This window comes from Watersipora subatra, chromosome 1, assembly GCF_963576615.1.
Source record: "Watersipora subatra chromosome 1, tzWatSuba1.1, whole genome shotgun sequence".
NCBI classification, from domain to species: domain Eukaryota; kingdom Metazoa; phylum Bryozoa; class Gymnolaemata; order Cheilostomatida; family Watersiporidae; genus Watersipora; species Watersipora subatra.
The window spans coordinates 56,186,911-56,214,816 of record NC_088708.1 but is presented as its reverse complement, the minus strand read 5'-3'; the positions used below and the strand labels follow the sequence as shown (position 1 = coordinate 56,214,816).

At 36.0% G+C, this 27,906-nt stretch overlaps 2 protein-coding genes across 2 annotated transcripts; one reads left to right on the top strand and one right to left on the bottom strand.

Moving 5' to 3' along the window:
- Positions 1–122: 122 nt before the first annotated feature.
- LOC137389335 (uncharacterized) lies at positions 123–23,168 on the top strand. The gene is made up of 14 exons (XM_068075490.1): positions 123–183; positions 1,177–2,366; positions 2,908–3,054; positions 3,561–3,779; positions 6,296–6,457; positions 7,434–7,541; positions 10,721–10,859; positions 11,085–11,189; positions 11,822–12,107; positions 12,736–13,241; positions 13,637–13,825; positions 21,561–21,695; positions 22,193–22,259; positions 23,021–23,168. The coding sequence occupies exons 1-14, from the start codon at positions 123–125 to the stop codon at positions 23,166–23,168; spliced, it is 3,462 nt and encodes a 1,153-aa protein (XP_067931591.1).
- Positions 23,169–23,414: 246 nt separating this feature from the next.
- Positions 23,415–23,828, bottom strand: LOC137389318 (clumping factor B-like). The gene is made up of 2 exons (XM_068075489.1): positions 23,777–23,828; positions 23,415–23,689 (listed from the first exon to the last, which is right to left on the bottom strand). Exons 1-2 carry the CDS (start codon positions 23,826–23,828, stop codon positions 23,415–23,417), a joined length of 327 nt encoding a protein of 108 aa, XP_067931590.1.
- Between the last annotated feature and the right edge of the window lie 4,078 nt (positions 23,829–27,906).

Sequence of the window (27,906 nt, the reverse complement as noted above, 5' to 3'; positions counted from 1 at the left end):
AAGCAGGTACCCCTGTACCAGCAATAGGAGGAAATAAAGCTTTCGCTGCTATTACTGGTTCTAAGGCTATATCTGCACCGCCTAAAAACGCTAACACAGTTGCACCACAAGGATACACCACAATGACTGCCAAACCAACACCACAACCGACTGCACCTTTTAAACCTCAGACCATCAAAAAAGGTAAAACATATGTCTGAGTTTTTAACAGTTTCAATGATTATCTGTAAAAGAAAGAAGTTTTAAAATGTTTGCTAAGTCTTAGTTCCATCATTTTTCTGCTAAAAGCATTTTATTTTAATTAGAATGAAGAGGTTTTGGGTTTTTATATATTTTTGTTGGGCAGTCTGTAATCATTAAAAAAAACATGTTTTACATATAATTCATAAAAAATGACAAATAAAAAGTTATTGTCATGTGGTGTCATAACTGCAAAGATAAAAATTTGTACAAGAAAGAATTGAAACTATTAAGTTCAGGTATACATCCTATCTTTCAAAGGTAATGCAGTTTTTGCAGTGATGCATTTTTTTTAAATTTTTTTCAACTTTATCATTGTCATATGTTCTTGTCTAATCATTTTCGCACACTCTTTGGCCTATTCCATGGTTCTCATCTATGATCCTTTGAGAGTTTTCTCTATTGATAATAGTATACATATATAATTATTGTAGATTAGTACTACGTTTGATTACATGGTATTCAATATGTTTTCCTTTTCTTGCGCTATAAAAATATTAGCCTTAGGCAATCTAAAATGAAACTGAGAGCGCAGAGAAAACTTGCAATTGAAAGTGATATAATGACTGTTCATTATGTGTCTCAGTATAACATATGGCCTTACGTCAGCCTTTCACAAACACTCCTTAGTATTATGTGGCTCTTTGTTCACTATATTTTCACCAGTCTAAAATAAACACGTCTCTAGTTAGCCATTATTGATTAAGACTTGGAAGAAAGCGCTTCACTAACAATATTTGGTTTTTCAAATAATATTTTGTCAGATTGTATTTATTTTTCTGTAAGATTAATATTACTATTAACTTGACACTCGGCTTTTAGTTGTTCCGATTATTTTTCTTAATAAAGAGTTTCTACTCAAAAGTGTCAGAGATCAAAGTTATGATTTGTTATGATATCAAGCTAATGACGTTACAAACTTATGTGTTTTAATAGAGCCGACCAACGAATACCCAGCATCATGCGTGGGAGGACAATCCTACACAAGACCTCATCCTCCCAGCAAGATACCGGTTCCTAACTCTAGCATGAATGGACCTACAGCATCCTATAGTAACGGAGATGTTTTTAAGAAACCTGGTATGGCCTATGCTCACTCTTTTTCATTCAACTCGCACGCCCGCGTCGACACAGTTAATCTCAAGCTACCTGACAACAACAATGCTAACCACTCACCGACACCCAGTGATATCTCCAGTATACGTATGACACCATACACTTCATCTGTTCTCACGCCAACACATGACCACCAGGGTGTGCATACTCCAAAAACTCCTTTCGGTAGCGAGAGGGGACCCAATTTTTTAGAGCCTCTTCCGATCTCCAGACCAGATTGGACTGCTTTCAAAATTCTACCCAGTGTGAATAGTAACAACAATATCAGCACAAATAATAACAATATCAATGGTACAATTCAAGAGAGCTTTGAGCAGCAGCATTCAGGAAGTTCACTCTCACAGTACCCTGTTAGCAATGTTTCTCTCTCTCCGTTTCCCAACTTTGACTTTAGTCCAGCACCTTCTATTTTCTCTAGTCCGAGACACTCAGCTAAATCGCACCGAGTGAAGAGGGCCCTCTCTATATCGCCCCTATCTGCGGATGGCATTGACATTAACTCCATAATGCGATGCTCGCCAACTTCCCTTGTAGCTCACATGAATGGCGGCTCTAGCAGAGCATCTTCTGCCAACAGAAGTCGTCTAAGTCCATTTGTTACGAACCCCACGTATCCTATCATGGGTAACCAAGGACATCTAATCCCGCGCAATGTGTCAGACATGAAAATCAAGGAGGAGTTCAGCAGTGAGGATCATGCTCACGTGGCAGCATTGGAACAGCGAGATACACAACAGCAGGTGATGCCGGCTAATCAGGTTGTGATGACTCATGATGCGGCTCAAATGGCTGAAGGGTATATGGGTTACCAGAATCAACAGAACCTGCACCACGAGATGCATCATAACCAACACGCACTTCCTGTTAGCATGAGTCACCATCACGAAATGATGGGAGGAGCCAACAACCAGCAGATGCATGCCCCGATGCTGCAGGAGAACCCATTCTATCACCCAGAGCAGCAGATGCCTCAACTCACAGCTCGACCGCCTCCTCTACCACGACCAGCTGTAAGTTGTCAGATTGGCCATCACAGTAAGAAACTTAATGGTGTATTAAGTGAGGGGCTGGTATAGTGTTTACCTATAAGGTATTAGTAAGATTTCTTGCTAGGTTTTTAATAAAAATAGCACAGGTTTAGAAATAGCAGTCTTACCAGAATACCAGAAATCTGGGCCAGTCTGGAGGATCTCCAACTCACCAGTTATGTTGATATATTGAACAAAATAGTTTGATAATATTATAAAAAAAATCTATTGATAACTTGTTGATTACTTAAAACATAAAGATATATTGAGACATACTATATATAGAGACATATATAATGAGACATACTTGAGAAACCAGGTGAATCTATCGGATGAAAAAAATTGTGAACTGAATCTAAAAATGAATCGAGTTATAAAAAGCCAACGTATACCAAAGCCTTCGATATATAAGATTTAACGCAGATAAAAATCTATAGAGTTATGCGTATTTAAAAGGTCTATTTAGCAAGTCAATATGAAAAAACTATTGGTAGCTGGTGTTATAGATTTGTGCTAACTGCAGGTTTCGCTGACACCCCGAAAGCCACCTGTTTATCCTGGAACTAATGTGAGCGCTGCCGGAGGTTATTCTGAGCCTATGGAGACCCACAATAGTCGACACGATGACTACAGCGACAACGAGGATGAGGAAGATGACAATGAAGAAAAAGTTAGTTGGTGTAATCTAATAGAACAGATATAGCTACCTATTTATGTAGACACAAGTTTCATTCCAAGCACAAGTCTAAGCATTTGTGTGTCTGAACTGACAGGGTTTGTACATGAACATCTTCATCATCATTTGATGTCCAACTCCAACTACTCACTTAGTCTACCTGTGTTTTATAGCAAAGCAACTCTCAAATTTTTCATATTTCTTGTTTGTAATATTTTGAGGACTAGATTTTGCTATGCTAAAACTAGTAACACGATGGTGACTAATGCTAACAGGTGGTTATGATGCATTTAATGCTGCAAGTTCTGTTGGTTTTGATAACCAACATACTTTTCAACTATTTTGGTTGTGCTTTGAGTCATGATACCGCCATGGCATCACTTGCTGTTGTATATCTCATCACTTAAAATGCTGCCACATTAGTCAGTCAGGCGAATGGTGCATGTTTTGCTAAAAGCTCTTGAATAATTTTCATGCAAAACTATTTGTTGTTGCTGCAGCAGGTGACACAATGCCTGTGGGTGGACTGTGAAAAGATGTGCGACAGCAAAGAGGAACTGGTGAAGCACGTCGAGAGAAATCACATTGATCACCGCAAAGGTGAAGATTTCACATGTTTTTGGCGAGACTGCAAGCGAGACCACAAACCTTTCAATGCTCGATACAAGCTACTGATACACATGAGGGTCCACACGGGAGAAAGACCCAACAAATGCACGGTTAGTGCTTCCATTTGTTGATCATTTACAAAACTAATATCTGTCATGTATACTTCCGGTCTAAGATGGTTTAACTTAAATTCCATTGGAAGTTGCAAACGTACAGAGTTGTGACACATTAGAACTGCACTGCAATGATGCAGTGCAGTTTACACTAATTTTGCTGGGCATTAAAACGTTGCAAGACGTTTACAGCGACAGCAACTTTGTTCCTACTGCAAATTGTCCACTGCGATCCACTGCGCAGCAGCAAAAGTACGCAATGCAATTACACTGTACACTGCTTGGTATGTGACAGGCTTACGACCTCTACTGCACTACTAATGAAACTACAGAGATATCTAGACAAAATTTACTGCAACTGCAAAGCATTTTACATCTGGGCATCAGAGATTACTTATTAATGCTCAGTTACCATTTTTTTGTAATAGTCACAACCTTGCAAGCATATATGTGCAGATCATATCATGTTGTGTAGCGTTAGAAGCGTTATAGCCTCCAGCTATAAGCACTACTACGCAGGCAATCCCGTGCGCGGTGAGAGATCATCATGAATAATAAGTATGTGCACAGTTATTCCTAGATATGCAATGGTAGTAGAGTGGTGAAGATGGTAGTGCGCTTAGCTGGGGTTCGGAATATCTGGGTTTGATTCCCGTGTACTGCAATCCCTTTCCTAATGCTCTTAGAGTGGCTGTGGACGAACAGACACGATTTTGTTTGAAGAGCTATATACATGCATATAAAACTGGATGATTTTTTGACTAAAACTTCTCATAGCAACTACAATACTGTTTCACGTTTGGCGCCAACTGTGAAATGGCGTAGTAGTTGCCACAAGACATTTTAGTAATAAAAATTATCTAGTTTTAATATACTCAACTCATAGAGTTTAAAGATCTGTTTTAACTTAATTACTCTGAAACGACGTATATGAAAAAATGGTTTCTTTACCTCGGTTTACTCAGGTGGCTGGTAATGCCGGCTCAAGTCTCTTACCAGAGATCTGGAAGTTTTAGCACTTTTTGGAGTTTGAACGTGTTTTTCTGCAACTTGCTCGAGTTGATTGGTGCTGGTATTTGGCCAGGGCACATTTTATGCGCAGGTGTTATTGCGCCCAGTGCTCCAATGACTACTGGAACTACAGTTGTTCTTGCATGCCAGCAGTTTCAATCTCTTCTCTAAGAGGGAGATATTTTATCGCTTTTACCTTTATTGCTGGCTATGTTGTAGTCATTGGGCACTGCTATATTTATTATAGAAGCCCTTTTATTACCACCTCGATATACGACTGGTTGGCATCGAAAGGGTGAAAGACCAATACCAAGATTTGTTTCAAGATTGTAACTAAATAGAATTTCTGTTGGGCTATTGAAAAGGTTTAGGAATTCATTCTTTACAACCACAGTTACATAAGTTTGGTTGAAAATCAATGGATTCATTATTATCATTGAACTATTGGCAGTCAAATTGAATCTTTGACTGACTTCAGTCCTTGCCAAATCAATTGAAATAGCATAGCTCTTGCTCTGCATCAGTGAATAGGCTCGCAGCGTTTAATATCAAAATGCAAACACAGTCGTTCACAATGCACCAGTTGATACAAAAACTAGTTAAACATTTATTTGAACAATAGAGTTTGAACACAAAGGAGTAATGTATTAAATTAACAGAAATTGACATACAATATGCTTATGAAAACTAAGGGCACGTCAAACAAGAATGCCTGAACAGTTTGCCTACTGGTAAAACCTTGTTAATCCGTGACAGTTAGCAAGTTCCGTGTCCGTTTGACTGTCAGCTTATGTGAAGCTTCAAGATTGCATTTCTTGGAAGTATTTTTATCACGGTCAATCAGATAGCATGAAGACCTGTTACTCTGTTACCCATTATGTTGAAAAGGTAATAGATGACTTAGGAACTCGTAGAGACAACGACGAGTGCTTCAGTCTAGTTCCTCAGGGTCAGATTTTATATCGGATTCGAACAAAAAATCTATAATTCACCTTCTTTAGCTCACTGCCCATTAGATAAAATAGATACTGTACGAACGGTGACAATCTTTTGAACAGTGTAGTTGAGGCGGAATAAATCCTACTAACATGAACAGAAGTTGCCTAGGGGTTTAAATCACCTGACCTGTAAACAACAGGTTGGGGTTTGATCCCCAAAACAAGGCCATCGATGGTTACAGGAATGACATCCAACCTTAAATTGCTCTCTTCAGCTGGGCATATCTCCAGTCATTGAGGTTTCCTTGCTTCTGTACTGAAACATGTCCAGCCAAGATTACAGAGCTATTATTTATACCACAATGCTCTTAAAAACATGAGTAGCCTCTGCTTACTGTAAGCTAAGCAGACAGCATACTCAATTTAAGGGCTTACTCTTACATACTAGTGCCCTAAGACTATGCCTTTCCTTTCATTGCTACAGGAAATACATGTATATGGCAAGATTTGTTTAGAATTACAATGTTGATGTTAAATACATCACGATTCTTGTTACATCTTTAGCATGCCGGGTGTGACAAGTCGTTCTCAAGACTCGAGAACTTAAAGATACATTTACGGAGCCATACAGGAGAACGCCCGTACAAATGCACCTATGAGTCATGCACTAAGGCTTTTAGTAACAGTTCTGACAGAGCCAAGCACCAGCGTACTCACCAGGACACGGTATGTAAATGTACAGCATAAGTGACTTACCTTTATATTATACTTGATGATCATCCAGTAGTATGTATTTATATTACCACGTTCATCTGTAACCTTAAATTGATATCTTTACTGCCTGTCTGCGTCTAATATGCTGACCAACTCTAGGATTTGTGGCTTCAACTTTGGATTTGTGGCCTCAACTGTGGATTTATCGCCTTAAACGTGGGTTTGTAGCCTTATCTGTGGATATATGGCCTTAAATTTGGATTTGTCACTTCAATTATAAATTTGTGGCCTGTGGATTTGTGGCCTTAACTGTAGATTTGTAGCCTTGAAGGCTGAGCTGAACTCTAAATTTTCAGAACTTACCAATAATGGCACACAAATGGAGGTCTTCTATCAGAAACTTTTGAAAGGTTTTGCTACTTGGTCTTTGATCAGTTTTACCTAAATGAAGAAACGTTTTGACTTTGATGTTCTGTAACAAGTTTTCTGATTTTACCAATTTCATCAGAGTTGTCTCCCTCAACTAGCATCAGGGCTGTCACCCAGTTTTCTGGCAATAATCTACTGATCAACCCTTGTTGTTATTATGGCTGGTTTTATGAGCGTCTTTCACTAAAATTTAGATAAACCGTACTTAACCACTTCCTGATCCTAAAAGAATTATAGAACTTTTTTGTGTATGCTGCCGGAGCTCTTTTTTGCGTATGCTGCCGGAGCTCTCTATTGTGTATGCTGCCGGAGATCTTTTTTGTGTATGCTGCCGGAGCTCTTTTTTGCGTACGCTGCCGGAGCTCTCTATTGTGTATGCTGCTGGAGCTCTGTCCATTCATAACTTGTATCATTATTTTACCTCTTTAGCTGCAATCATGTTAGAAATAATCTCGCACTATTATTACTATTACATGTATTATTATTATTATGGTCTTTTCATTTTAGTTGCTATTTAATTATTATGTGAATGACTATACATAACATTATTGCTATACAGAAACCGTATGCCTGTACTGTGCCCGGCTGTACAAAGAGATATACAGACCCGAGCTCATTGAGAAAGCATGCCAAAAATCACAAGCAGATGGACCAACAACGCAAAAAGGTAACCAACTAAACGTTCTACTTGAAGCAAGCGATTTATTAAAAGTTACCATCTAAAACAAAATATTTTCAAGTTAAAACTCAAATATTAGTTCTCAAGTTAATTACTATTGATGTAATTATCACGGCAGCATCAGCATCACATGGGTCAGAACAGAATGAAAAAATCAATGCTGTGTCAGCTAATTTTTGTCTGATGGTTGCACAGTTTTATTTGTTGTACTGTATGTAATCATTGATCGATAGTTTAGCATGAAATAAAATTAATATTGTAATCGCTAAGAATATATTGTCCAATCAAATGCTAACCTCTTCCGCAAGATTTTGGGCTTTGGTCACTTGAGTTGATAATGCATGAAGGGAATCACCACTCTAGACTATTGCTAAGTTCGGAGCTGCGGACCCAAGTCGTATTGGCCAACGAAAAGGACCTTGACCTTCTGCTATGTATTCTCTAGTTCCTTATGGTGCGCTGGTGACACGCGGCGTTTTTGTAGCCATATTTGAAGCAGACTGACCATCAACTAAAAATATGAAGTATTTTAGTATCAGATTGAAGTCGCAGTCTCTGCGTGCATTTTTCACAATGCAGGGTTTTGCAGAGCCGAGTGGACTGGCAGCGGACTAGTAACCAGATGATTAGTGGAATGACCTTAGGTCAAAGTAGTTAAACTCTTCCTGGCATTTCGCTGCCCTCTTTAGTTTCTCACATGGGAAAAAGTAAGACTGGAACATGAATAGTCGCATGGAATGTGCACGGAGTATAGTTTTATTGATTATTAGTAAATTGCCGCAGCTGACGGACCACCTATGAAGACAAATGTAAGAAAGCTGTGGGAGAAATCTCAAAACAAACTCTTTTCAACCTATGTCAGATGTCAGTAATCAATAATCTGTGAACAGAATTGATTTGCAATGATTTTCTATAGAAAATGCACCAATCTTTACAGCTTGCGTTCGTGTATCAGCTAATATCTTTTTCCAACTTATAAGATACTGTATTTAGCCTGGGGGATCGTCTTCTCTAAACTATATACAAATCTATGAATTGATCTATGTCGCTGATTGAAGTTTATGATCCTGCGCCATTTATCAAGCAACACTTACTGTATTCTACATTATGTACCACTTACACAAGCATGTACATCATGTACTGTTTACACCATCATGTATGGAGGTATGTGTAGGTTGTGTAAGCCTGCACACAATGAATTTCGAAAAGCCATTTTCTGACAGTGTGAGGTGACATTAAAAAGCTGTTTACATTAGTTTTGTTTTTATTTAACTGAACTGAGAGGAGAATTTACTGTAATGAGCAGGCAGTAAGACGGAAGTGCATAGACCGAATTTGAAAATAAGCAACATCTCGTTTCGTAGCACCTGATGAATACTTGGACACGTGCAGCAAGTTTCTATATTTTTCATTTAATAGTTTATGGAAAAGCATCCTTCACTGTTAATGCATTTCTTTTCTCCCTTCGACACACCTTTCATACATGAGACAGAGGGTTAGTACATCAAAATATATACGTAGCTCCGTTTTAAACCGAATAACAGGAAAGCAGGGCATGCAAAGTTCTGTAAGACATGCGTACGCATCAGCTAATGGTTTATTTATGACCAAGTGAAGATACATTTCTTATTCATTTTCTTGGACTCTAGCATCAAAAATGTTACCTATATTACGACTGACAAAACTGCATCGACCAAGTAGATGTCTCGAGTTATCGTCCTCGTGCAGACAAGTCGATGTCTCGACTCATCGTCCTCATGTAGACAAGTCGATGTCTCGAGTTATCGTCCTCGTGTAGACAAGTCGATGTCTCGACTCATCGTCCTCGTGTAGACAAGTCGATGTCTCGACTTATTGTCCTCGTGTAGACAAGTCGATGTCTCGACTCATCATCCTTGTGTAGACAAGTTGATACCTATTAAAAATGTGTGTCAGCATCAGTGTGCACTTAAGACATTGTCTAAAAAAGATGACGAGCAGCTCTGGGAATTGGTAGAAAATAAGCGAGATTATTAGCTGTTAATTACGTAGAGCGTGCCCACTGATATAGACAATTCTATTATAGGCAACCGGAATGTTACTTAACCATTTTCTATGATATCATCGATTTTTATTCTGCTATTGGACAAAGGCCGGTCAGATGCCTCTTATTTATGTTATATAATCGTGAACTGATATCTATGGAATCTTATGTAAGGAGCTAATCACTTAAAAGAGCCTTAAGAATACGTGTACCATCTCGACGGTTGTAGCTAGCGGTGTTCCTATTGTCTTAGAGGAACAGCACTGCATCGAGTTATTTTATCAATAATTATGAACAACTACAATTAAATAACAGTAGAAAAATAGAGGATGGATACAAATATGCATGCAGAAAAGTATATTAGATTAGCCGCCATTTTTCCCTAAGCATCGGAATGCCCGAAACTTGCGCCATATTTGTTGCATTTATCTTCTCTTTTTTACACTTTAGAAGATTTTATATCAGGTTGGAAAACTTGTGTAATTTCTGAATTTCTTAGCAAGCTTTAACTGTTTTCAAAAGAATTTTTAAAAAAGGCTGTTGCAACTGATGGGTAGCGCTCATGTTAAAAGTCTCATAGTAGCAACATCATCAATAACGACCTACACAACCTCCACTTATAAACACTCTTTGCGGGCTGATGAAGGCATAAAAATGCATTTTTAGAGAGTGGAGTATCTTCAAAATAGTTCTAAGCTACTGAAGAGTTTGCGGGCGTTCAACGGACGCTGCCAACTAAACTAGTTCAGCCTCAGCTCAGCCAGTCACAATCTATCCAACTACCTCAAACTGTTCTTTATATAGAGTCACATGAATATAATTTCAACTGTCAGAATAGGTTGTTAAAAGCCAGAAATCTTTGCATCGCTGCCGGCTGTAAACCAAGAAATAACCCCATCTTGATTACACCGATCCAGTTTCTGCGACGAAATCTTGGTTAACTATGTCGATTGGTTGACAGAAATGCTAGGCTATGAATAACTTGTTCAAGAGTGTCACATATTTCTGATATAGATAGTGGCAGGTTGGGACAGGTTGACATACTAATAAACTTAGATAACATTATTCAACACTAGCACTTTGAATACTGCTATCAGCTCGTAGTTGCTTGGCTTGACATGTAATCTTATGATATCCGTTGCAGCTGAGAAGCAATGAAAGTGGATACAGCTCTGAAGGGCTCGGAGACTGTTTGAATATCACTAGACTAAGACCCGAAGGTTCTCCGATGAGCATAGATTCCCAGGGTTCTCTGCCAGGAACTCGAGCTGATTTTTATCCTGGTTAGTTAGTCCATGATTTCTAATAACTTCATCTTCTTTTGAAATTCTCAATTTCAACCAATCAGATGTGCCTTTACCATTTATTTCTTTAAAACTGCTGAGTTCTTCAGAAATGTCTTCTGTACTAATGAATGAAGCTTGCTTTCAAAATTTGCTATTTATTGCTTTCAACATAACCGCTCTTGACCTTCTAGCCCTGACATATAAACTATAAACTTCTTACAGCGCAGGGCTCTGTTTCATTCTCATTGGTTCAGTCCACAATGACTGGCAATATAACGTATGACCCAGTCAAGGCCAATCCTCCCCAGAATCCAAACAAACTAAGCAGTGAGTCTATCACCCGCCCACCCCGCACAAATGCTATACTTTCAAATTGGTCACACGCTTTTCCTATGTTGTTAGCTGGTTGCTCCACAAATACAATGGAATGTATCTTTGTGTCGATATCTGTCACATTTCTGGCTTGCCAAAACTTTCCGAGGGCTTATCTCCAGATCCACATGTATCACTGGCTACTTACTAGCCTTAGGTTGAAAATAATCCTCAGTTCACTACAATGATAAAATATGATCACTATTGGTAGACCTGTGGTAGACTTGTGCCACGGAAAATAATAGCTCCCAGGCTAAGATTTCAGGCACCATGAACCTTCGTTTTATTTCTTTGAAAAATTAGGTGCACCATTTTTCATATTGTTTACATTTTAATTTTAGTTCTTTTTAATTTTTACAGCACAATGTTCTTGCTCAAGGTTTTATTTTTATGCACGCCTTAGAAGATCATATCTTTAATTGCCCTGTTTTAAACAATTTATATAGTCATTATTCTATAAAAGCGCATTTTGTCCAACTGCCATATTTGGTCATGATTTAACATTCCTCAGCAACAGTCTTTTAGAACTCAGATATTTACCACATAATAAAATTTTAAAATGACGATAAATCTTTGTATTATTATAGCGATATATTCAAGCGCCCACTCAAGCCGGAGTGGGACAGCAAATGGAGGCTACAGCCATCAGCCTTCTCCTGTCAGTATGAGCCACAGCATGGCCAGCTCTCCCATGGCACCTATGAGCCATTCGCCTTTTCCTGTACAAAATAGTCCTGGAATGCAGCCTAGCCCCGGTCCACAGATGCAGCAGACTATTCATCAGCCGTCTGTCAACCAACACACTTCCTTGTCTACAGGAGCTGAACTCAGTCAGCCCCAACTTGTCCATCAACACTCTAGTGTTGACTTCAGGTAATTTCTTACGCTGTTATGCTGTGCGACCTGTTCTCACTTGAGGCACCTGCTATGCTATTTAGCACGTAAATGTATTGCTGTGTTTACACTGACTCGGTATATTTAATAGTTTTACCCAAACACTCATTATGTGTATTGCTTTGTAGGCCATAAAGCGTGTCTGAAAACTCACTATAGTATAGATCACGCTTTTCTGGATTGTAGATGGGATAACTCCAGATATTTTTCACATTTATTTATTTACTTTTAGCTATTTAGTGTTTAATTAAAAATATGTTTACAGGGTTTTTAAACTATTTGTTTTATATTAGTTGATCATTTTAAATAAATTTAGAAGTTAATGGCAATTAATGGTATTTGTCTTCCCTTTGATCCTCATTATCACACGCTAAAGACCAAACATGTCGAAATTAGCACAGAAACGATTATGACAATTTGTATTGATGATTTAAGGGTGAAAGTTATGACAATTTAAATTGGCAACATCTGATCACATTGCTGACATCTGTAGACTTTTTTTACTAAATAAGGAGAAGGCGCCACAAATTGAAATGTAAATGCTAATTTGACTGTAATTTTATATTTATAGCCATTATTGAGTTTAAACCCTGACATCATTTTGCAGCTATAATGTAGCGAGTGCACACAGCGTACTGCCACCCATCAATCCTCAACATCAATCTCAACAGCACCAACAACAACAACAACACCAATTACAGCAACAACAGTTACACCAACAGCAACAACTACAACAGCAACAATTGCAATTACAACAGCAACAACAGCAGCAACAACATGCAATGAATCAATCAACCCAACCGATGCTAAATCAGCAAACACATATGCAACAGCAGCAGATACAGCAGCAGCTACAACATCAGCACTCTACGCTACAGCACCAACACTCTCCACTACAACCACAGCATTCATCACTACCGCCGCAACAAGCTCGACTACAGCCACAACAGTATTCAAACCAATTAACTACTCATAGCTCCCATCCCCAGTTGCACAGCCCGATGATGAACAGTACTTCCGCGGAGGAGGCGAGCAAATGCAAAGAGTGTGGGTCTCACTCGTCTATGTCACATTACCCTGACTACAATGGAAACAGTTTACCCAGCATTCACAGTAAGTTACAGATGGCAATCATCGATTGGTTGATGAATTTTAACGCATTCATTTTATTTAGCTAACTGAAGTGTCATTAGCTAGATCACTTTTATCTAGAATAAAGATTCTAAAAAAAATATTTGTCACATGTAAAAAAATACTTTTTATTTCAAAGAGATTTTTAGAGAAGTATAGTTTTTCTGTAATTCAATAATTAGTAATAAGGATCTGTTATGGCAACCATATATCATCAATTTTTATTCCATGAGCTTCCTCTAAACTGAACTGTTTTAAAGCACAAAATGTACGAGTTTTTTCATCCAATACAAGCAGGGTACCAAGGCTACATCTGTATACAAAAATAAAAAGAAATATAATAGACTCGCTAGTTTATGTATTCACTCTTATTATAGCTAACCAGTCATTTCCTCAAATGGGATATTCACCGCTGGGACTCGGCAAGCCTAACCCCATGAGTAACCCATCGCTGCCGACACATAGAAACAGTGAGCCACTACAGCGAATGGGGCTGCCGTATGAGGAGCACTACAGGCAGCAAAGCGCTCAGGCCCTTCAACACCCTTCACCACAGCACTCCAACTGTGAGTACCGGTTGTACACTTTCTGCATCAGTCAGTGACAAGTTAGGTCTCTTCTTACATCGCATTGTTTAGTTTTAGTAGGTCTGCCCTGTCAAAATATGGGCTGGTGTCGCCTTGAGTTTTTTTTGTATTTTGCTTAACACAGACTTGACATCAAAATTTAAATATTTTTCACTTTATTACCATATTTATAGATGATTTCCCATTGTAATGCGGTAACACTCTATTGTTATATAAACTTAGTTTATGTTTGTTGTAAAACTTGGACTAAGCCTATGAAAATTTTGTGTAAGCTGTTGAAGTTTAACACGGACAACGTGATGCTCAAGCCTGTGGAAATTCAAACCAATTTTAAACATCATAAGGCATTTAGCATTAAAATATGCGAAAGACGATCGAGTCAGTCGTGGCGAAATGCGCTCTGGGTGGTATTTTGTCGAATAGTTTATGAAGTGAGGCGGGAAATGAGAATATAAGATAACTAGGTCTACGTACAGCCAGTCAGCTGTGAATAGGCTGGGTTTTGTAACATTGTCATCTTAGGGGTAAGTAAATGCATCAGAAACAATTGCCTTCTGCGATCAATATTACCATTCTCCAACATTATGTCACAAAGCAGCCAGCTAGATTAAAGAAATTGAATTGTTACGAATCTCCTTGGGATAAATGAAGGAAATGCATTTCGTGTTACAATGATCTTAGAAAATACAATTACGTATTATAGTCTCCTTCGCAGTGTGGCTATGCCAGCCTTTGGCGCTCCCCAATGCACAGAACACTAGTTTAGAAAATTTTCGTTTTCCTATTTGAGTGCCGTAAAAATTGCTGCTAATTTGTTGAAGTCATGATTTAATGCAGGAAGTAGACTTAATATATTATTTTAATTAGCTTCTTACCAGCTTTTTTGGTCGCTCTATTTTTATGATAAAAAATTAAAAAACAAAAAACTAACTGATATATAACAGAATAATAATATAAAAATAATAGCAATATATGTAATCCTGTTTGATTTAAACTCCGTATTAGTATCAAAAGCATATGATTAAAGTTAAGGAAAAGTGTTTATCAAGATATTTTGAAACTGTGTAATATAATAAACAGTAAATATTTGCACAAGTATACAAGCACTTGTCAAATCTTGTCAATAGTTTGTTCAACTTTACCTAAATCTGAGAAAAACGGTTGAAATCTTTTTGGTTCAAATCTTATCTGGTGTCTTTTCTGCAACCATTTTCTGCTGCCATGCGTGTGGCCTGATTACAGCCAATCAGAATGAGGCTATTGACACTTTCCAAAATACTTATTATTTTCAGTAGATATTAATTTTCATTTTATAACTACTGTAGAAATATTTCAACTTTTCGATCAAAGCTCTTTTGATGCAGTCAACATCTTTTCTTTTGCAGATAACATTTTGAATGGAAACTGAATGAGAACAAAGTGAGATAACTCCACATGGCTGCTCTATAATATTTTTAGATTTCATTATCATTATTTTCTTACAAAACTCACCAAAAACTAGGTTGTTTCATACCTTTTTATAATCAACCAGCTACTGTATCAAAACAGAATACATTTTTAAAAGTGAATTTTGGTGCCAAGATTTTTATATATTTTTGTGTAAGCTATTTCATATAAAATGTTTTTCATTATGTCTGTCCCAAGAAAAGAATCTGGATTAAAGTTATATTTTTATGCATTTTCTAGTTGCGTCCAAATCAATGTGATATCATTATTCCGTCCGCCTGATGCATTGCTCCAACTGTAATTAAGGCTAGTTCACCTAGACTGTGACTGTAATTAAAGAACATTCACTTAGGGGGTTCACTGTAATTATGGCATGTCTACTCGATACATCGCTGCATTGAGTCAACTGTATATTTATTAACACCATTATTAAAAGTGTCATCTGTAGTTACAGTAAAGCATTTTAATAGCTTCTTCTTAATACATTCTTTGTTAAAACTAATTAAAAGCAACAGGCTAGACTTTTGTATTAATAGTAACAAAACCTGTCTTCTGCTCATCTCCGGGTACATAAGCTATTTCTGTTAAATTCTTTATATTTTCTAAGCATTTTATTACTATATTACTATATTTTGGTGATGCGTGATGTTTTTCTGCCTTTATGTCAATTATAAATATTATATTACTTAACAAAAGCAGTGGAGTTTGTACATCTCTTACATTTTCTGGCATTTATCTCTCCTTGATCCTTGTTAGCACACTATAGATCAGACATGTTGGACTTAGCACTGAAATGACAACAAAAAAGATTGTATAGATGAGTAAATAGTGGGAGTTATAAAAAGTTAAATTATAAACATTTAATCACATTGCTGCCATCTGTAAATTTTTGTTTACTAGAAATAGGAGAAGGCAGCATGAATTGAAATTGAAATGCTAACTTCTCTTTTATTGGTGATAGATTTTTATGATATAATAATTTCTCAAAATTCAACTGTTTTTAATGTGTCTAGTGTTGCAATATTAGTGTATACACAGCGCAATAATTTTAGGGTACACATTAAAAGGTATGCAACACTTTCTTCTGGAAAACAAACATCAGCAGGTGGCCAAGGTTGCATTATATGCTTGTGTAACTGAACCTACAGAGATATGTAAATGGACATGTTACCTTTGCATACTTCTCTTAGGCTAACAATAGACTCACCACAAGTTAATTTAAACATATATGATACTTCTTTATAAAAAAAGAGCAGAACTTGTCTACGTATAAAATTAGAACAAAAGCTACTAAAATGAAGTTACGAGTAAGGGATGATGTCTAATGGTATATCAAGATAACGTTTGAATAGATTAAGTTGAGTTAACCAATAGATAATCAAAAAGGAAAATACTCTGTTCGTTAGAGCAGGGTTAAGGAAGATCGCTAGTAAAAGAAGTTTCAACAAAGGTTTTTATATTATACATTAGAGTTTTCTAATATCTATTAGGTGTTGTTATGTACATTAGTAATGTTTAAGTTGAAAGTAGAATAATTGAACATTTTATATACTTGACAGCAAATACTGATGTATATGTTACGCTGCTGACTACGTATTGGAAGATGACCTAAATCTTTGAAAAGGTTTTGATTTGCACTGCAGAGAGGGCAGTCTGTATCACAACCCGCACTCAGCTGTAGATTCCTTTGTCTATTCTCAAACTTGTCCCTTGGCAACAGCAAACAATCGCTTAAAAGCATTGACTGATACTGATTAGGATGACCACATGTGCATAAAGAAATTTCGGTGATGTACAACATAAATGTGACTCATTTTATGTTTAACATGTAAATAGCTCCGACTTGCTTGAAATATTGATTTCAAAGGGATGTTTTGTCTGAAAGCCCCAGCAACAAGTTCAACAGTTGCTGATCAAGAGCAATTTTATTGCGGGTGCTGACTGCTGACTCAAATCTTAAACTTGTGAGTGAGTTGCTTGCTCTTAGAGCTAATTACATCATTGTTTTCAAGAATGTTGAAGCAGTCTCCTCTCCCACCCCCATCCCTCTCCCTTTAGTATTGATTTCATTTGATCAATCTCACACATGAAGTTACTGTCGGTCTCTCACAGTAGTGTTATAGTAGCTTAGACAAAGCCTTTAACAAGAAAGTAGCTTAGCGCTTTTAACTAAACCAATTACAAGAAATGTGAGAAATTTGTATAGTCGCATACTCACAAGAAAAGACAACTCTTAAGCTAATGAAAAAAGTTTTGTAGTTCTAAAAGCTCGCCAGTATTTATGTGGTGTGATCATGCTTATGCTTAGAAATGAGTTTCAATTCTTTGTTATGTTTTTGAAGTTTATATTATCTATAGTATATATTATATATATTATATTATGTATATACACACTGACAGACGGTTCAACAGCTGTATATTTTTTCTGCATATAAGTCAGCGTTGCCTGGCTAATTCAACATTTTTCACATTGCCACATGTCAAGATTTATTCATTGGGCTTTTATAGAATGTTTATAAAAAAGTATTTTGAGCTATATTTTGACAGGTTTCAGAGTCTAGTATTAAGCACTTTTTGTTTTCATTTCATTGACATTTCAGTTAATTATAAAATTTTGATTCACAGAAAATATCTGTTGGCTTTAAAATGTAGCTGAACAGCTTAGCTACTGGGTGTTCAGGCTTTCACAGTTTTTTAAGGCACTCAATAAACCAATTTCTATTAATAATAACTACTGCATGTCCTTGCAATGAATCTGCGCTTATAGGACACTTTTTGAAAACTAACCTGAGAGATTCCTAAGACCAGAATAGTTTTAGCCGAGTATTTGATGCGCTTTCAAACATGAACTATGGGACTTTATATGACAGTCCAACCAACGCTGGACCTAAGAGCTAAAGGGAACAATAGAGTTTCCTATAGCATATCTGAAGGTAAGGCGTAAAGTACTCAAGTGTTTCTGCAGACTCATTAAAATGTTTGGAATAATATTCTGCGCTGTGCTCATTTTCTTTATTTTGCTGTTTGCGTTCATCATTACTTTCATCTTTAACCACAGCACAAGGTCAAAGGTGAGTAGTCGAATCAGCGATAACCAGACTGTTTGTGGTTGTTCATTACCTACAAGGAGCCAAAAGTGTTACTAGGAGGTTTTCAATCTCGTATAATTGTCTTACCCTGCCACTCACTCTACGCGTACATATTTAGCATTAGTTATCTACAACTGTATCACAGAGTGACTTACGCGCATTCATAGCTTTTTACAACCTTGACACTTGCTTGAGTTAAATTTATATTCACTTAGTAGAGAAGTTGTCATCCTTCGACTAACTTAAAATGTACTAAAACTCAGGTTATTCTTTCTTTCAGTCACTTTATAGCAGTTTGGTAGAATCCATAACTTAAAAAGGTTTGTACCAGTTTTATAACAAAAATATTGTACATGTATATGACATATGAGAATGATTTGTATCATCAGCCTAATTCCTATTATATATTGTTATATTGTCATATATATATATATATATGTATATATAGAGTAATATATAATATAAAGTAATCATAATAGTAGCTATTATGTAGCCATTCTAGCCATTTTGTTCACTTGCATTAACAAGCTCTGCAGAGGCTGTTGAACTACAGATAATACTATTACAGTACATAGGTAGCGGGTGAGTCAAGTCGCATTATTGCATTTGTACAATATGAGCTCTAGTAATTGAGATTATCTGCTCTTGCCATAACTCAAGCAAATCCTCCAATTATGTTTTGGTAGCCCCTAGATTGCGAAGTAATCACAAAGGCTGTTTTACATCTCTTGCAAAAGCTTATAGACTTGTTGTTGTCTTCTCCTGAAAAGTGTTGATAAACCTCTTCAGCTGTTGTAAACCGAGGACATTGCCAATGTTTATATAATAACCGATTTTTGTCGAACATTCTGTTATACAATAGTGTTATACTGTTATACTATAGTGTTGTACTGTTACACATATATTATAATAGTGTTTACAGGTGAAATATTGTCTCAGTATTACAAAGATTTTGCAATTTAAGTTGAGCATTTGTGTCAGTTTAATGCTTTTCTCCTATCAACCTGAGTATACTCAGACTGTAAGCTGAAGGAGGTCTGTGTCTATCAACCTGAGTATACTCAGACTGTAAGCTGAAGGAGGTCTGTGTTTATCAACCTGAGTATACTCAGACTGTAAGCTGAAGGAGGCCTGTGTCTATCAACCTGAGTATACTCAGACTGTAAGCTGAAGGAGGCCTGTGTCTATCAACCTGAGTATACTCAGACTGTAAGCTGAAGGAGGTCTGTGTCTATCAAAATGCATGCCTAAATACCCTTCATGCTGAGAAGCTAAATGTGTTTTAGATATTTGCTGTTTAAATTACTCAAATAGCATCTCCAACCTACCTGACCATCCATTACATTCTTTCTTCCCCAAAAAACTACTACATCTTATACCAGACACCAACACTTTGCCAATTTAAATTATAGAACAGTGTTATGCAGAAAAGCTTTCTCTTTCACTACACGTAATTTACTTTACTATTCTTTGTTTTTTGTCTCATGAACTAATTTGTTTACAACGATAATAAAGTTACTATTTATTTATGTGATATCTCACCCTTCAAGCTCTCAAGGTTACTTGAGACAGTATCTGGTAATTTAGTGTAACATCAGTTGTTTATTTTTAATAAATGTTTAGCATTTAAATAGATTTATCTCTTTGCAGAGCGTAATCAGGGTTCCATTCAGAGAAAAGACCTACTTCACAACCGAGTATATATACCTGGTTACCTTTATGACTGGTCTCCGGCCATGTAGGTACTCATTAAAACTGAATTGATTAGACTGTGTACAAGGAATAACTCTATGACAATAGATTTTATTATGTATGTTTGTGAGGAGGTAGCCGTGGTTCAGTGTTCAGTGCGGTGGCATACAATCAGTAGGTCAGTGGTTCAAATCACAGAAGGACCATTGGTGGTGTTAGGAAGGACATTCAACGACAATGGCTCCTGTGCCGTTTTAGTACGAGCAACAGTCACAACTGATTCTGTGCCAGAATGTACCATTTAATAAATGAATAAATGAATAAATGATAACAGGCTAAGTGGGAAAAATGTAAAAAGATTATGTTTATATGCAAGTGTAGATGGAACAAGAATTAGGATGAAACTTCGTGTTATACGCCGTTGTTAGATAAATAATGATGTATTCTAAACATAGAGAAACATAAACACTGAGCTCAACTTTACACAATCTGTTTTTCTTCATCCTCAGGTTTTGAATAATAAGCCAACACTATATTAGAGTCATTTAATAATATTTTTATATATTATATATACATTATATATAACTATTACATTATTAGGAATAGTACATATTATTATGTGTATATTATTATATACATGTATATTGTTATATTACTATGTATATACAGCTCAACCACAGCTACGTAGACTTAGTCAGTATTCTTAGAGTATTCCCAAAGTATTCTTAGAGTATTCTCAGAGTATTCTTATGGTATTCCCAGAGTATTCTTAGAGTATTTTAGAGAATTCCCAGAGTATTCTTAGAGTATTTCCAGAGTATTCTTAGAGTATTCCCAGAGTATTCTTAGAGCATTCTCAGAGCATTCTTATAGTATTCTTAGAGAATTCTTATAGTATTCTCAAAGTATTCTTAGAGTATTCTCAGAGTATTCTTAGAGTATTCTCAGAGTATTCTCAGAGTATTCTCAGAGTATTCTTAGAGAATTCTTAGAGTATTCTTAGAGAATTCTTAGAGTATTCTCAGAGTATTCTTAGAGTATTCTTAGAGTATTCTCAGAGTATTCTCAGAATATTCTTAGAGAATTCTTAGAGTTTTCTCAAAGCATTCTTAGAGTATTCTTAGAGAATTCTTATAGTATCCTCAGTGTATTCCCAGAGTATTCTTACCACGCCTTAGACTATTCTTAGAGTATTCTTACAGTATTCTTAGAGTATTCCCAAAGGATTCTTAGAATATTCTTAGAGTATTCTCACAGTATTCTTAGAGTATTCTCAGAGTATTCCCAAAGTACTCTCAGTGCTTGATAAGACGCGTGATATATCACATCATTCAAAGGTGCTGTGAATTGAATCCAAGTCAAGCGATATACACTTCAAATTTAATTTCATCTAACTTCACTCATAGGCGGTGGTACTTATGCATGTGACAACGATCATAAATTAATTTGCGATTTTGCAATATTTTTCATAAAGTTGTTGCTCATAGGTTCTGGGACAAAAGCGGAGATCTATATCAGGCTACATGGTGAATGCATCTCTAGTGACATATTTAAAGTTGATGACGTAGACAAAGGTCATTTCTATCGAGGATCCATAGACAGGTTTCTTATATTTGCCAAGGGTAAGTTTTGAAAGCATTTTATAAGTGTTTGAACAAAGGCTCTTCGCTAATGGAGACCCAAGTCTGACTGCAGTGGTTGCAATGTAACTCCTTTTGCTTGTTTGGGAAAGAAAAATAACTACCTTACATGCAATTTGCACACAATTGAACAATTGCTGTGTGAAGAGTCAGCCTGATTGAAAGTGTTCAGTGCACTGCGTGTATTTTGGTTCTCACTGACACAACTCTAAAAATATGAGGCTCATTATGATCAACAATGAGATATGATTAAAAACTTCGATTGAAAAAAATTTTCAAGTTTCGCAAAATTAGAAATAATGAAATGAATACATTTTCATGGTGCATACACAGGTTTTATTTACAGTATATATTTTCTTTTGTATGTTCAGTTCTTATTTGTATATTGTGTACACATATTTGTCAAAATATAATTATCTTTATATATTTTGCTGATCAGCCAATAAACAGCTACATACATGGTTTATTCTACTGCTTAGAGTCCCTGGGACACATTGAGAGAGTAGAGATACAGATGGATGCTCATGGACAGCGCAACCAAGACTGGTATGTGAACATATAAATGTAAACATATAGCAGATTGATTGATTTATTGATCTATTGATTGTCACTACATCTTCAGTTAGTTCCCTTTAAATCACCCTATGATAATTTTGATCATGTGACCTTAGTTTGTCATATTGTAGCTGCATGTTTTTGTTACTCTTTTTTTTTGGTCTATTTTTATTTTCCATTTTGAAAACACCAAATATTAATTTTTTTAAATAAAATTGCAAAACTGTTTATTCATCAGCAATGTTTTAATTATGAGCTTTTCAAATTTCACACTCAGCTCTGCTTATATACATAACAGCAAAGAGGTGGTTTTGACCAATCACGATAATTAATTCATATTGTTTACAATTTAATTGGCTCACACCACTCCTCTACTATTATATCACCTTAAATAAAAACCTCGGTAACTTTTATCATGTGATAGAAATATGGTGAAAACATATAATTTCTTTGCTGAAATTAATGCAACTCAAAAAAGATAAAAGTTATTTTTTACGCTGACACCTTTTGCTCTACAAATTTGTTAAAGAATTCCTTATCAATAAAATTGCGCAAATTCAAGTCACTTCAATTTTTCCAAGTAAACTGAGAGGTAAAGATGTATTTGTATCAAAATCAGATGAAGCCAAATATTTAAGTCACACAATTTGCAAAAACTCATCGGTAAAGTATGTTAGTAATTTTGAACTGTTTGGGAGCTAGTTGGACAATCAAAGGTTTAAATTCAGTTGGCCATATTTACATTTCTACAGGTTTCTTAGCGACGTGATAGTGCAGGATCCACAGAGGGGATATAAGCCATATATATTTAACTGCGGACAGTGGCTGAAGGGAGGGGCCTGCACCTATAAGCATTTTATTGTTGGACCAAAGGATTACAGAACTTCTTATCTCTGGTGATGTATATTGGTGCAGTTCAGCAATAGACTGTTTAATATTGAGGCACAGCTTTGGATGGTGGGCTTTTAGTTTATCCCTCATACCAAGCTCATAACCTCTTTGAATGTTAGAATAAGTGCTAATTCGCAAATAACATCCATTATAAGACAACTCCTTAATTCTATATGACAGTGACTGTCATAGTCACTGTCATAGTCACTAAAACGTAGAGTCCGGTGAATACCAGTTATATAGCCACTGTCATAGTTAGTCACTGTCATAGTCACTGTCATAGTCACTGTCATAGTCACTGTCATAGTCACTGTCATAGTCACTGTCATAGTCACTGTCATAGTCACTGCCATAGTCACTGTCATAGTCACTGTCATAGTTACTGTCATAGTCGCTGTCATAGTCGCTGTCATAGTCGCTGTCATAGTCGCTGTCATAGTCACTGTCATAGTCACTGTCATAGTCACTGTCATAGTCGCTGTCATATTCATTGCCATACTCACTGTCACTGTCATTGTCACTGTCACTCACTCAATGATAGTCCAGACAGGTTGCTGTATTTTCTGATTCAATAGAAATACTATATAGCCCTGCTAGATCTATAAACACAGACTTACATAGGTGTTCTCTACCTTTGTGCGCAATACTGCGCAATGCTAACAAACACATATATGATCGCATCATTTGTAGGACATTCTGGATGAATGTGAGCCGAGGTATAAGGCGCTATCACCTCTGGTTGGCGATGTTGTCAGACAATGGCCATGGGAGACGATTCAATGGTTGCGTGGCTTCAGTGATACTTTACCAGGTACTATGTAACTTGTTAGTATTCAACCTCGTGCCTGCCGTCATTCCAGATCATGTGACACATGATGATCTCTTATACTACTCCTTTCCTTTTAACCTCGTCGCCTTCATCATTGGCTCCATCATTGAGGTAAGAGTTATTCATGCTTCACAAGTTCTCTGACGCTATCGGTCTGAATCTTGAAGGAACACAGAAAGAGTTCGGTTTCGAATACATATATGATGTTCTGTAGATCTATGAGCTATTTTTAGCTGGATTAGGATAGATTAGCCGATTTAAAGATCACATTGTTGTTGACCTTTGACATTACAATGACCTTTGTAATATGAGAATTATAAACATGAATATATGTAGCTGAAGTCCTCTACAATGTAATGCGCACTGGCAATAGTTGCATAATCAAGAAGTCAAGAATATTAGCAGTATTTGTGTGCAGTACTGTAACTTTGCGTGTTCTATTACAATAACAATTCATGTAAGTTACATAATATAAAATGGATTCAATGTAAAAATTCCATGAAAACTCGACAAAAAGCTCATAATTGTTTTTTTATAAATTCTGTAAAGTAGCATAAAATATATTGAATTGTCTGTCTTTGCAGTATTTCAGAGACTCTAAGAAAAAATTTATACATCAAACAGCTTCTGTTTTTACTCTATTTTTGTGTGCAAAGTAAGTTAGCAGACAACCTTAGAGGTTCTTCGACACTCCTTAAAATATGTTTAGAACAGCAGACGTTGGTAAAGCACCACTATTACAAATTGCATTGCTGAGAAGGATTAATTGAACAGCCACAACACAAAAGCTTAAAACAGCCTCCTTTTTTGGCTCTACTGTAGGAATATTGCCTAAATCTTCTACTGTACAGGTAATTAAAACTTTTGACAATTTTTTCATGGCAGCAAGCATACTGCATCTGTGCTGTCTTCGCAAAAAATGCTAATAGTACAAAACAAAAAGTCACTTTTTTAAGCCAATATTTTCAATAGTAAAATCCATGAACTGTTGAGCAAACGATTATCAGAGTATTCGTTTGAACAAATGGTATATATTTTTTCAAATTACAGTAGATACCACATAGAGAGTTGTCTGTTCCTTTATGAATGATATAAAAAATAATTGTGAAAACAATTCTAAAATTTACTTTGCTCAACTCTGTACCTACATTTATGTACAGTTGTCAGCGCTACAGCTCACAGCCCATTCATTCAAATGCTACATACCTTTATCAATGAGCCATTTAATGAGGGTTCAGCGAAAAGTCATCCAATATCTCTGCAGTTTTCTGACAGGTTCCATTAAACGCTTGCTTTCCACATATTTGATCTTTTTTATCTTCAATGTAATATGTATATAAATTATCATTTTGATAATGGATATTCCCTTAGTTCACGAATCTTTCTCTAGTACACTTTCCTGAACCGCGCACATATTCATAGAGCATGGTATGTTTATAAGCAGATAGTGGGTCGTAACATCAAGCCTAAAATCCGCTGCCTCTGTCCATTTCACCACGACTGGGATGCCGAAAGAGTGGCCTATAGAAATGCTGTGAAAATAGAGATAGCGAGAAAAGCTCTGACCTTCAAACCACACCCAACCTATGAGAGTCTCCTAAAATGCCTCACAAGTATGCGGTTCAGTCAAATTACGGACAATAAAGTAATATGCTGTATATATAGGTGCTTATGATATAAATACTGCTTTCATTATACAGCATAAGCCTGAGTTCTTACATTCATCACTGGTTTAGTTCACTCAAGAAGCAGCTAAAATGAAACTGCTTAAAAATGAGTGTGATATGTTCCAAGTTAAGAGCAAATCAATTGGTGCTGAAGTTCGTGGAAATCATAAACTTGTGGATGAATGACACAAACGTATTAAAAACTATGAAGATTTAGAGTAGAATCCAGAATATGAGATAAAGAAGTAAATGTTTTATTACTTGCTAGTATTTTCGCTCCTTTGGATATAGTAAGTAACTATGGTATTAAAGATAATTGTTGCCTCACTCACCTTTGCTAACTCGAGTCGATGACTACTCAAACTTTAAGGTCTATTGCTAGAGACCTTGAAGTTTGAGTAACAGGCCTAGTAACAAATTGGTTGAGATCTGGGAGTTTTAGCCCTAACTATTAGCACGCTTTTCCGCAACTGACTTGAGTTGAATATTGCCGGTATTTTAGTAAACCACATTTCATGCGCAGGTGCTATTGCACCCATTACTCCAATGGCTATCGAAATTACAGTTCTTCTTATACGTCAGCATCTTTCAATATCAGCTTTACTTAGTTCTCTTCTTTGCTAGTATCAGAATCGCCAGTATTCGCATCGTTAGTGGCAACATCGTTAGTATCAGGATTTTTAATATCAGTATCATTAATATTAGTATCGTTAGTATTAGTATCATTAATATCAGTATCATTAGTATTAGTATCGTTAGTATTAGTATCGTTAGTATTAGTATCGTTAGTATTAGTATCGTTAGTATTAGTATCGTTAATATCAGTATCGTTAGTATTAGTATCGTTAGTATTAGTATCGTTAGTATTAGTATCGTTAGTATTAGTATCGTTAATATTAGTATCGCTAGTATTAGTATCATTAGTATTAGTATCGTTAGTATTAGTATCGTTAGTATTAGTATCGTTAGTATCAGTATCATTAATATTAGTATCGCTAGTATTAGTATCATTAGTATTAGTATCATTAGTATTAGTATCGTTAGTATTAGTATCGTTAATATCAGTATCGTTAGTATTAGTATCGTTAGTATTAGTATCGTTAGTATTAGTATCGTTAGTATTAGTATCGTTAGTATTAGTATCGTTAGTATTAGTATCGTTATGTTCAAATCCAAGTAACTTTCGGCCATTTATTCCGATTTATGTTACCTAAAAAGTTAATACTTGTTTTTGTATAGTTATTTGAACTTATCAAAGGTAATATTAACTACCTATGTTATCCTGCTTATACATTTAGCTGAAGAATGGAAAAAGGCGAGAGGCATTGCAAGAGATGTTTGGCGAAAGATAAGAAAAGACAACATCGAGGAGGAGGTTCTTGATGACATCATAAAAACCTTTCTTTATCGTGCTGCCCAAAAAATTAGCAACCGAGCTGCTTACGAAGATGAAGTAGGTATCGAAATTTCCATGTTTTTTTAGTTTTATATCATATTGTTGGACTTAAGTCATAGTAAGTCACACAAGGTGTATTGTTGTATTTTAGTCAGAAATGTTAACAACCAGCTGTATAAGTAGTAGCAAAAGTATAAAAGAATTTAAAACATCAATTGTATGAAAAGATTAAGTAAGAGATTTTAAAAAATATGATATAAAAATATGAGCTAAATTCTACCTTCTTATGCTATTGCTTCCACATATGATGGTTTTCACATGCTTAAACAACCGTCCAAAAATCTCGCAAAAAATTATTTTATTAGGATATTGGCGTAACGCTTAATAGCTTTAGCATGCCGCTTGGCTGCCTGTTGGAAAATATATTTCAATTCTAAAAATTGAAGATAAATAATATTTGACATTTATCATGAGTTGTGTACAACGGCTATGAAAAAAATCAAAGCTTTGTGTCATTAAAATTGATAGCATTCCCAACTTGTCATTTATATCATTTTCTGTAGCTATATAAGATTTGCGCACATATTATTGCTGTTATAACTAAAATATTGTATACCTTTTAGCTAAATACCTGAACACTCACTTATAGAGCTAGAAGGAAAGACAACTCTTGTACATTGTTCAGCTACATGTGTACAATGTACCCAATTTATAAAACTAGAAAAAAATTTCACGCTTTTCAGCTACATACATGTATATGCCCATTCTTGCTTTGCATATTAGTAAGAATATTGACTACCCTAGCACCACCAAACCCGTTAACTAACCTTTATTATATTGTAGAGGCTAAGAACA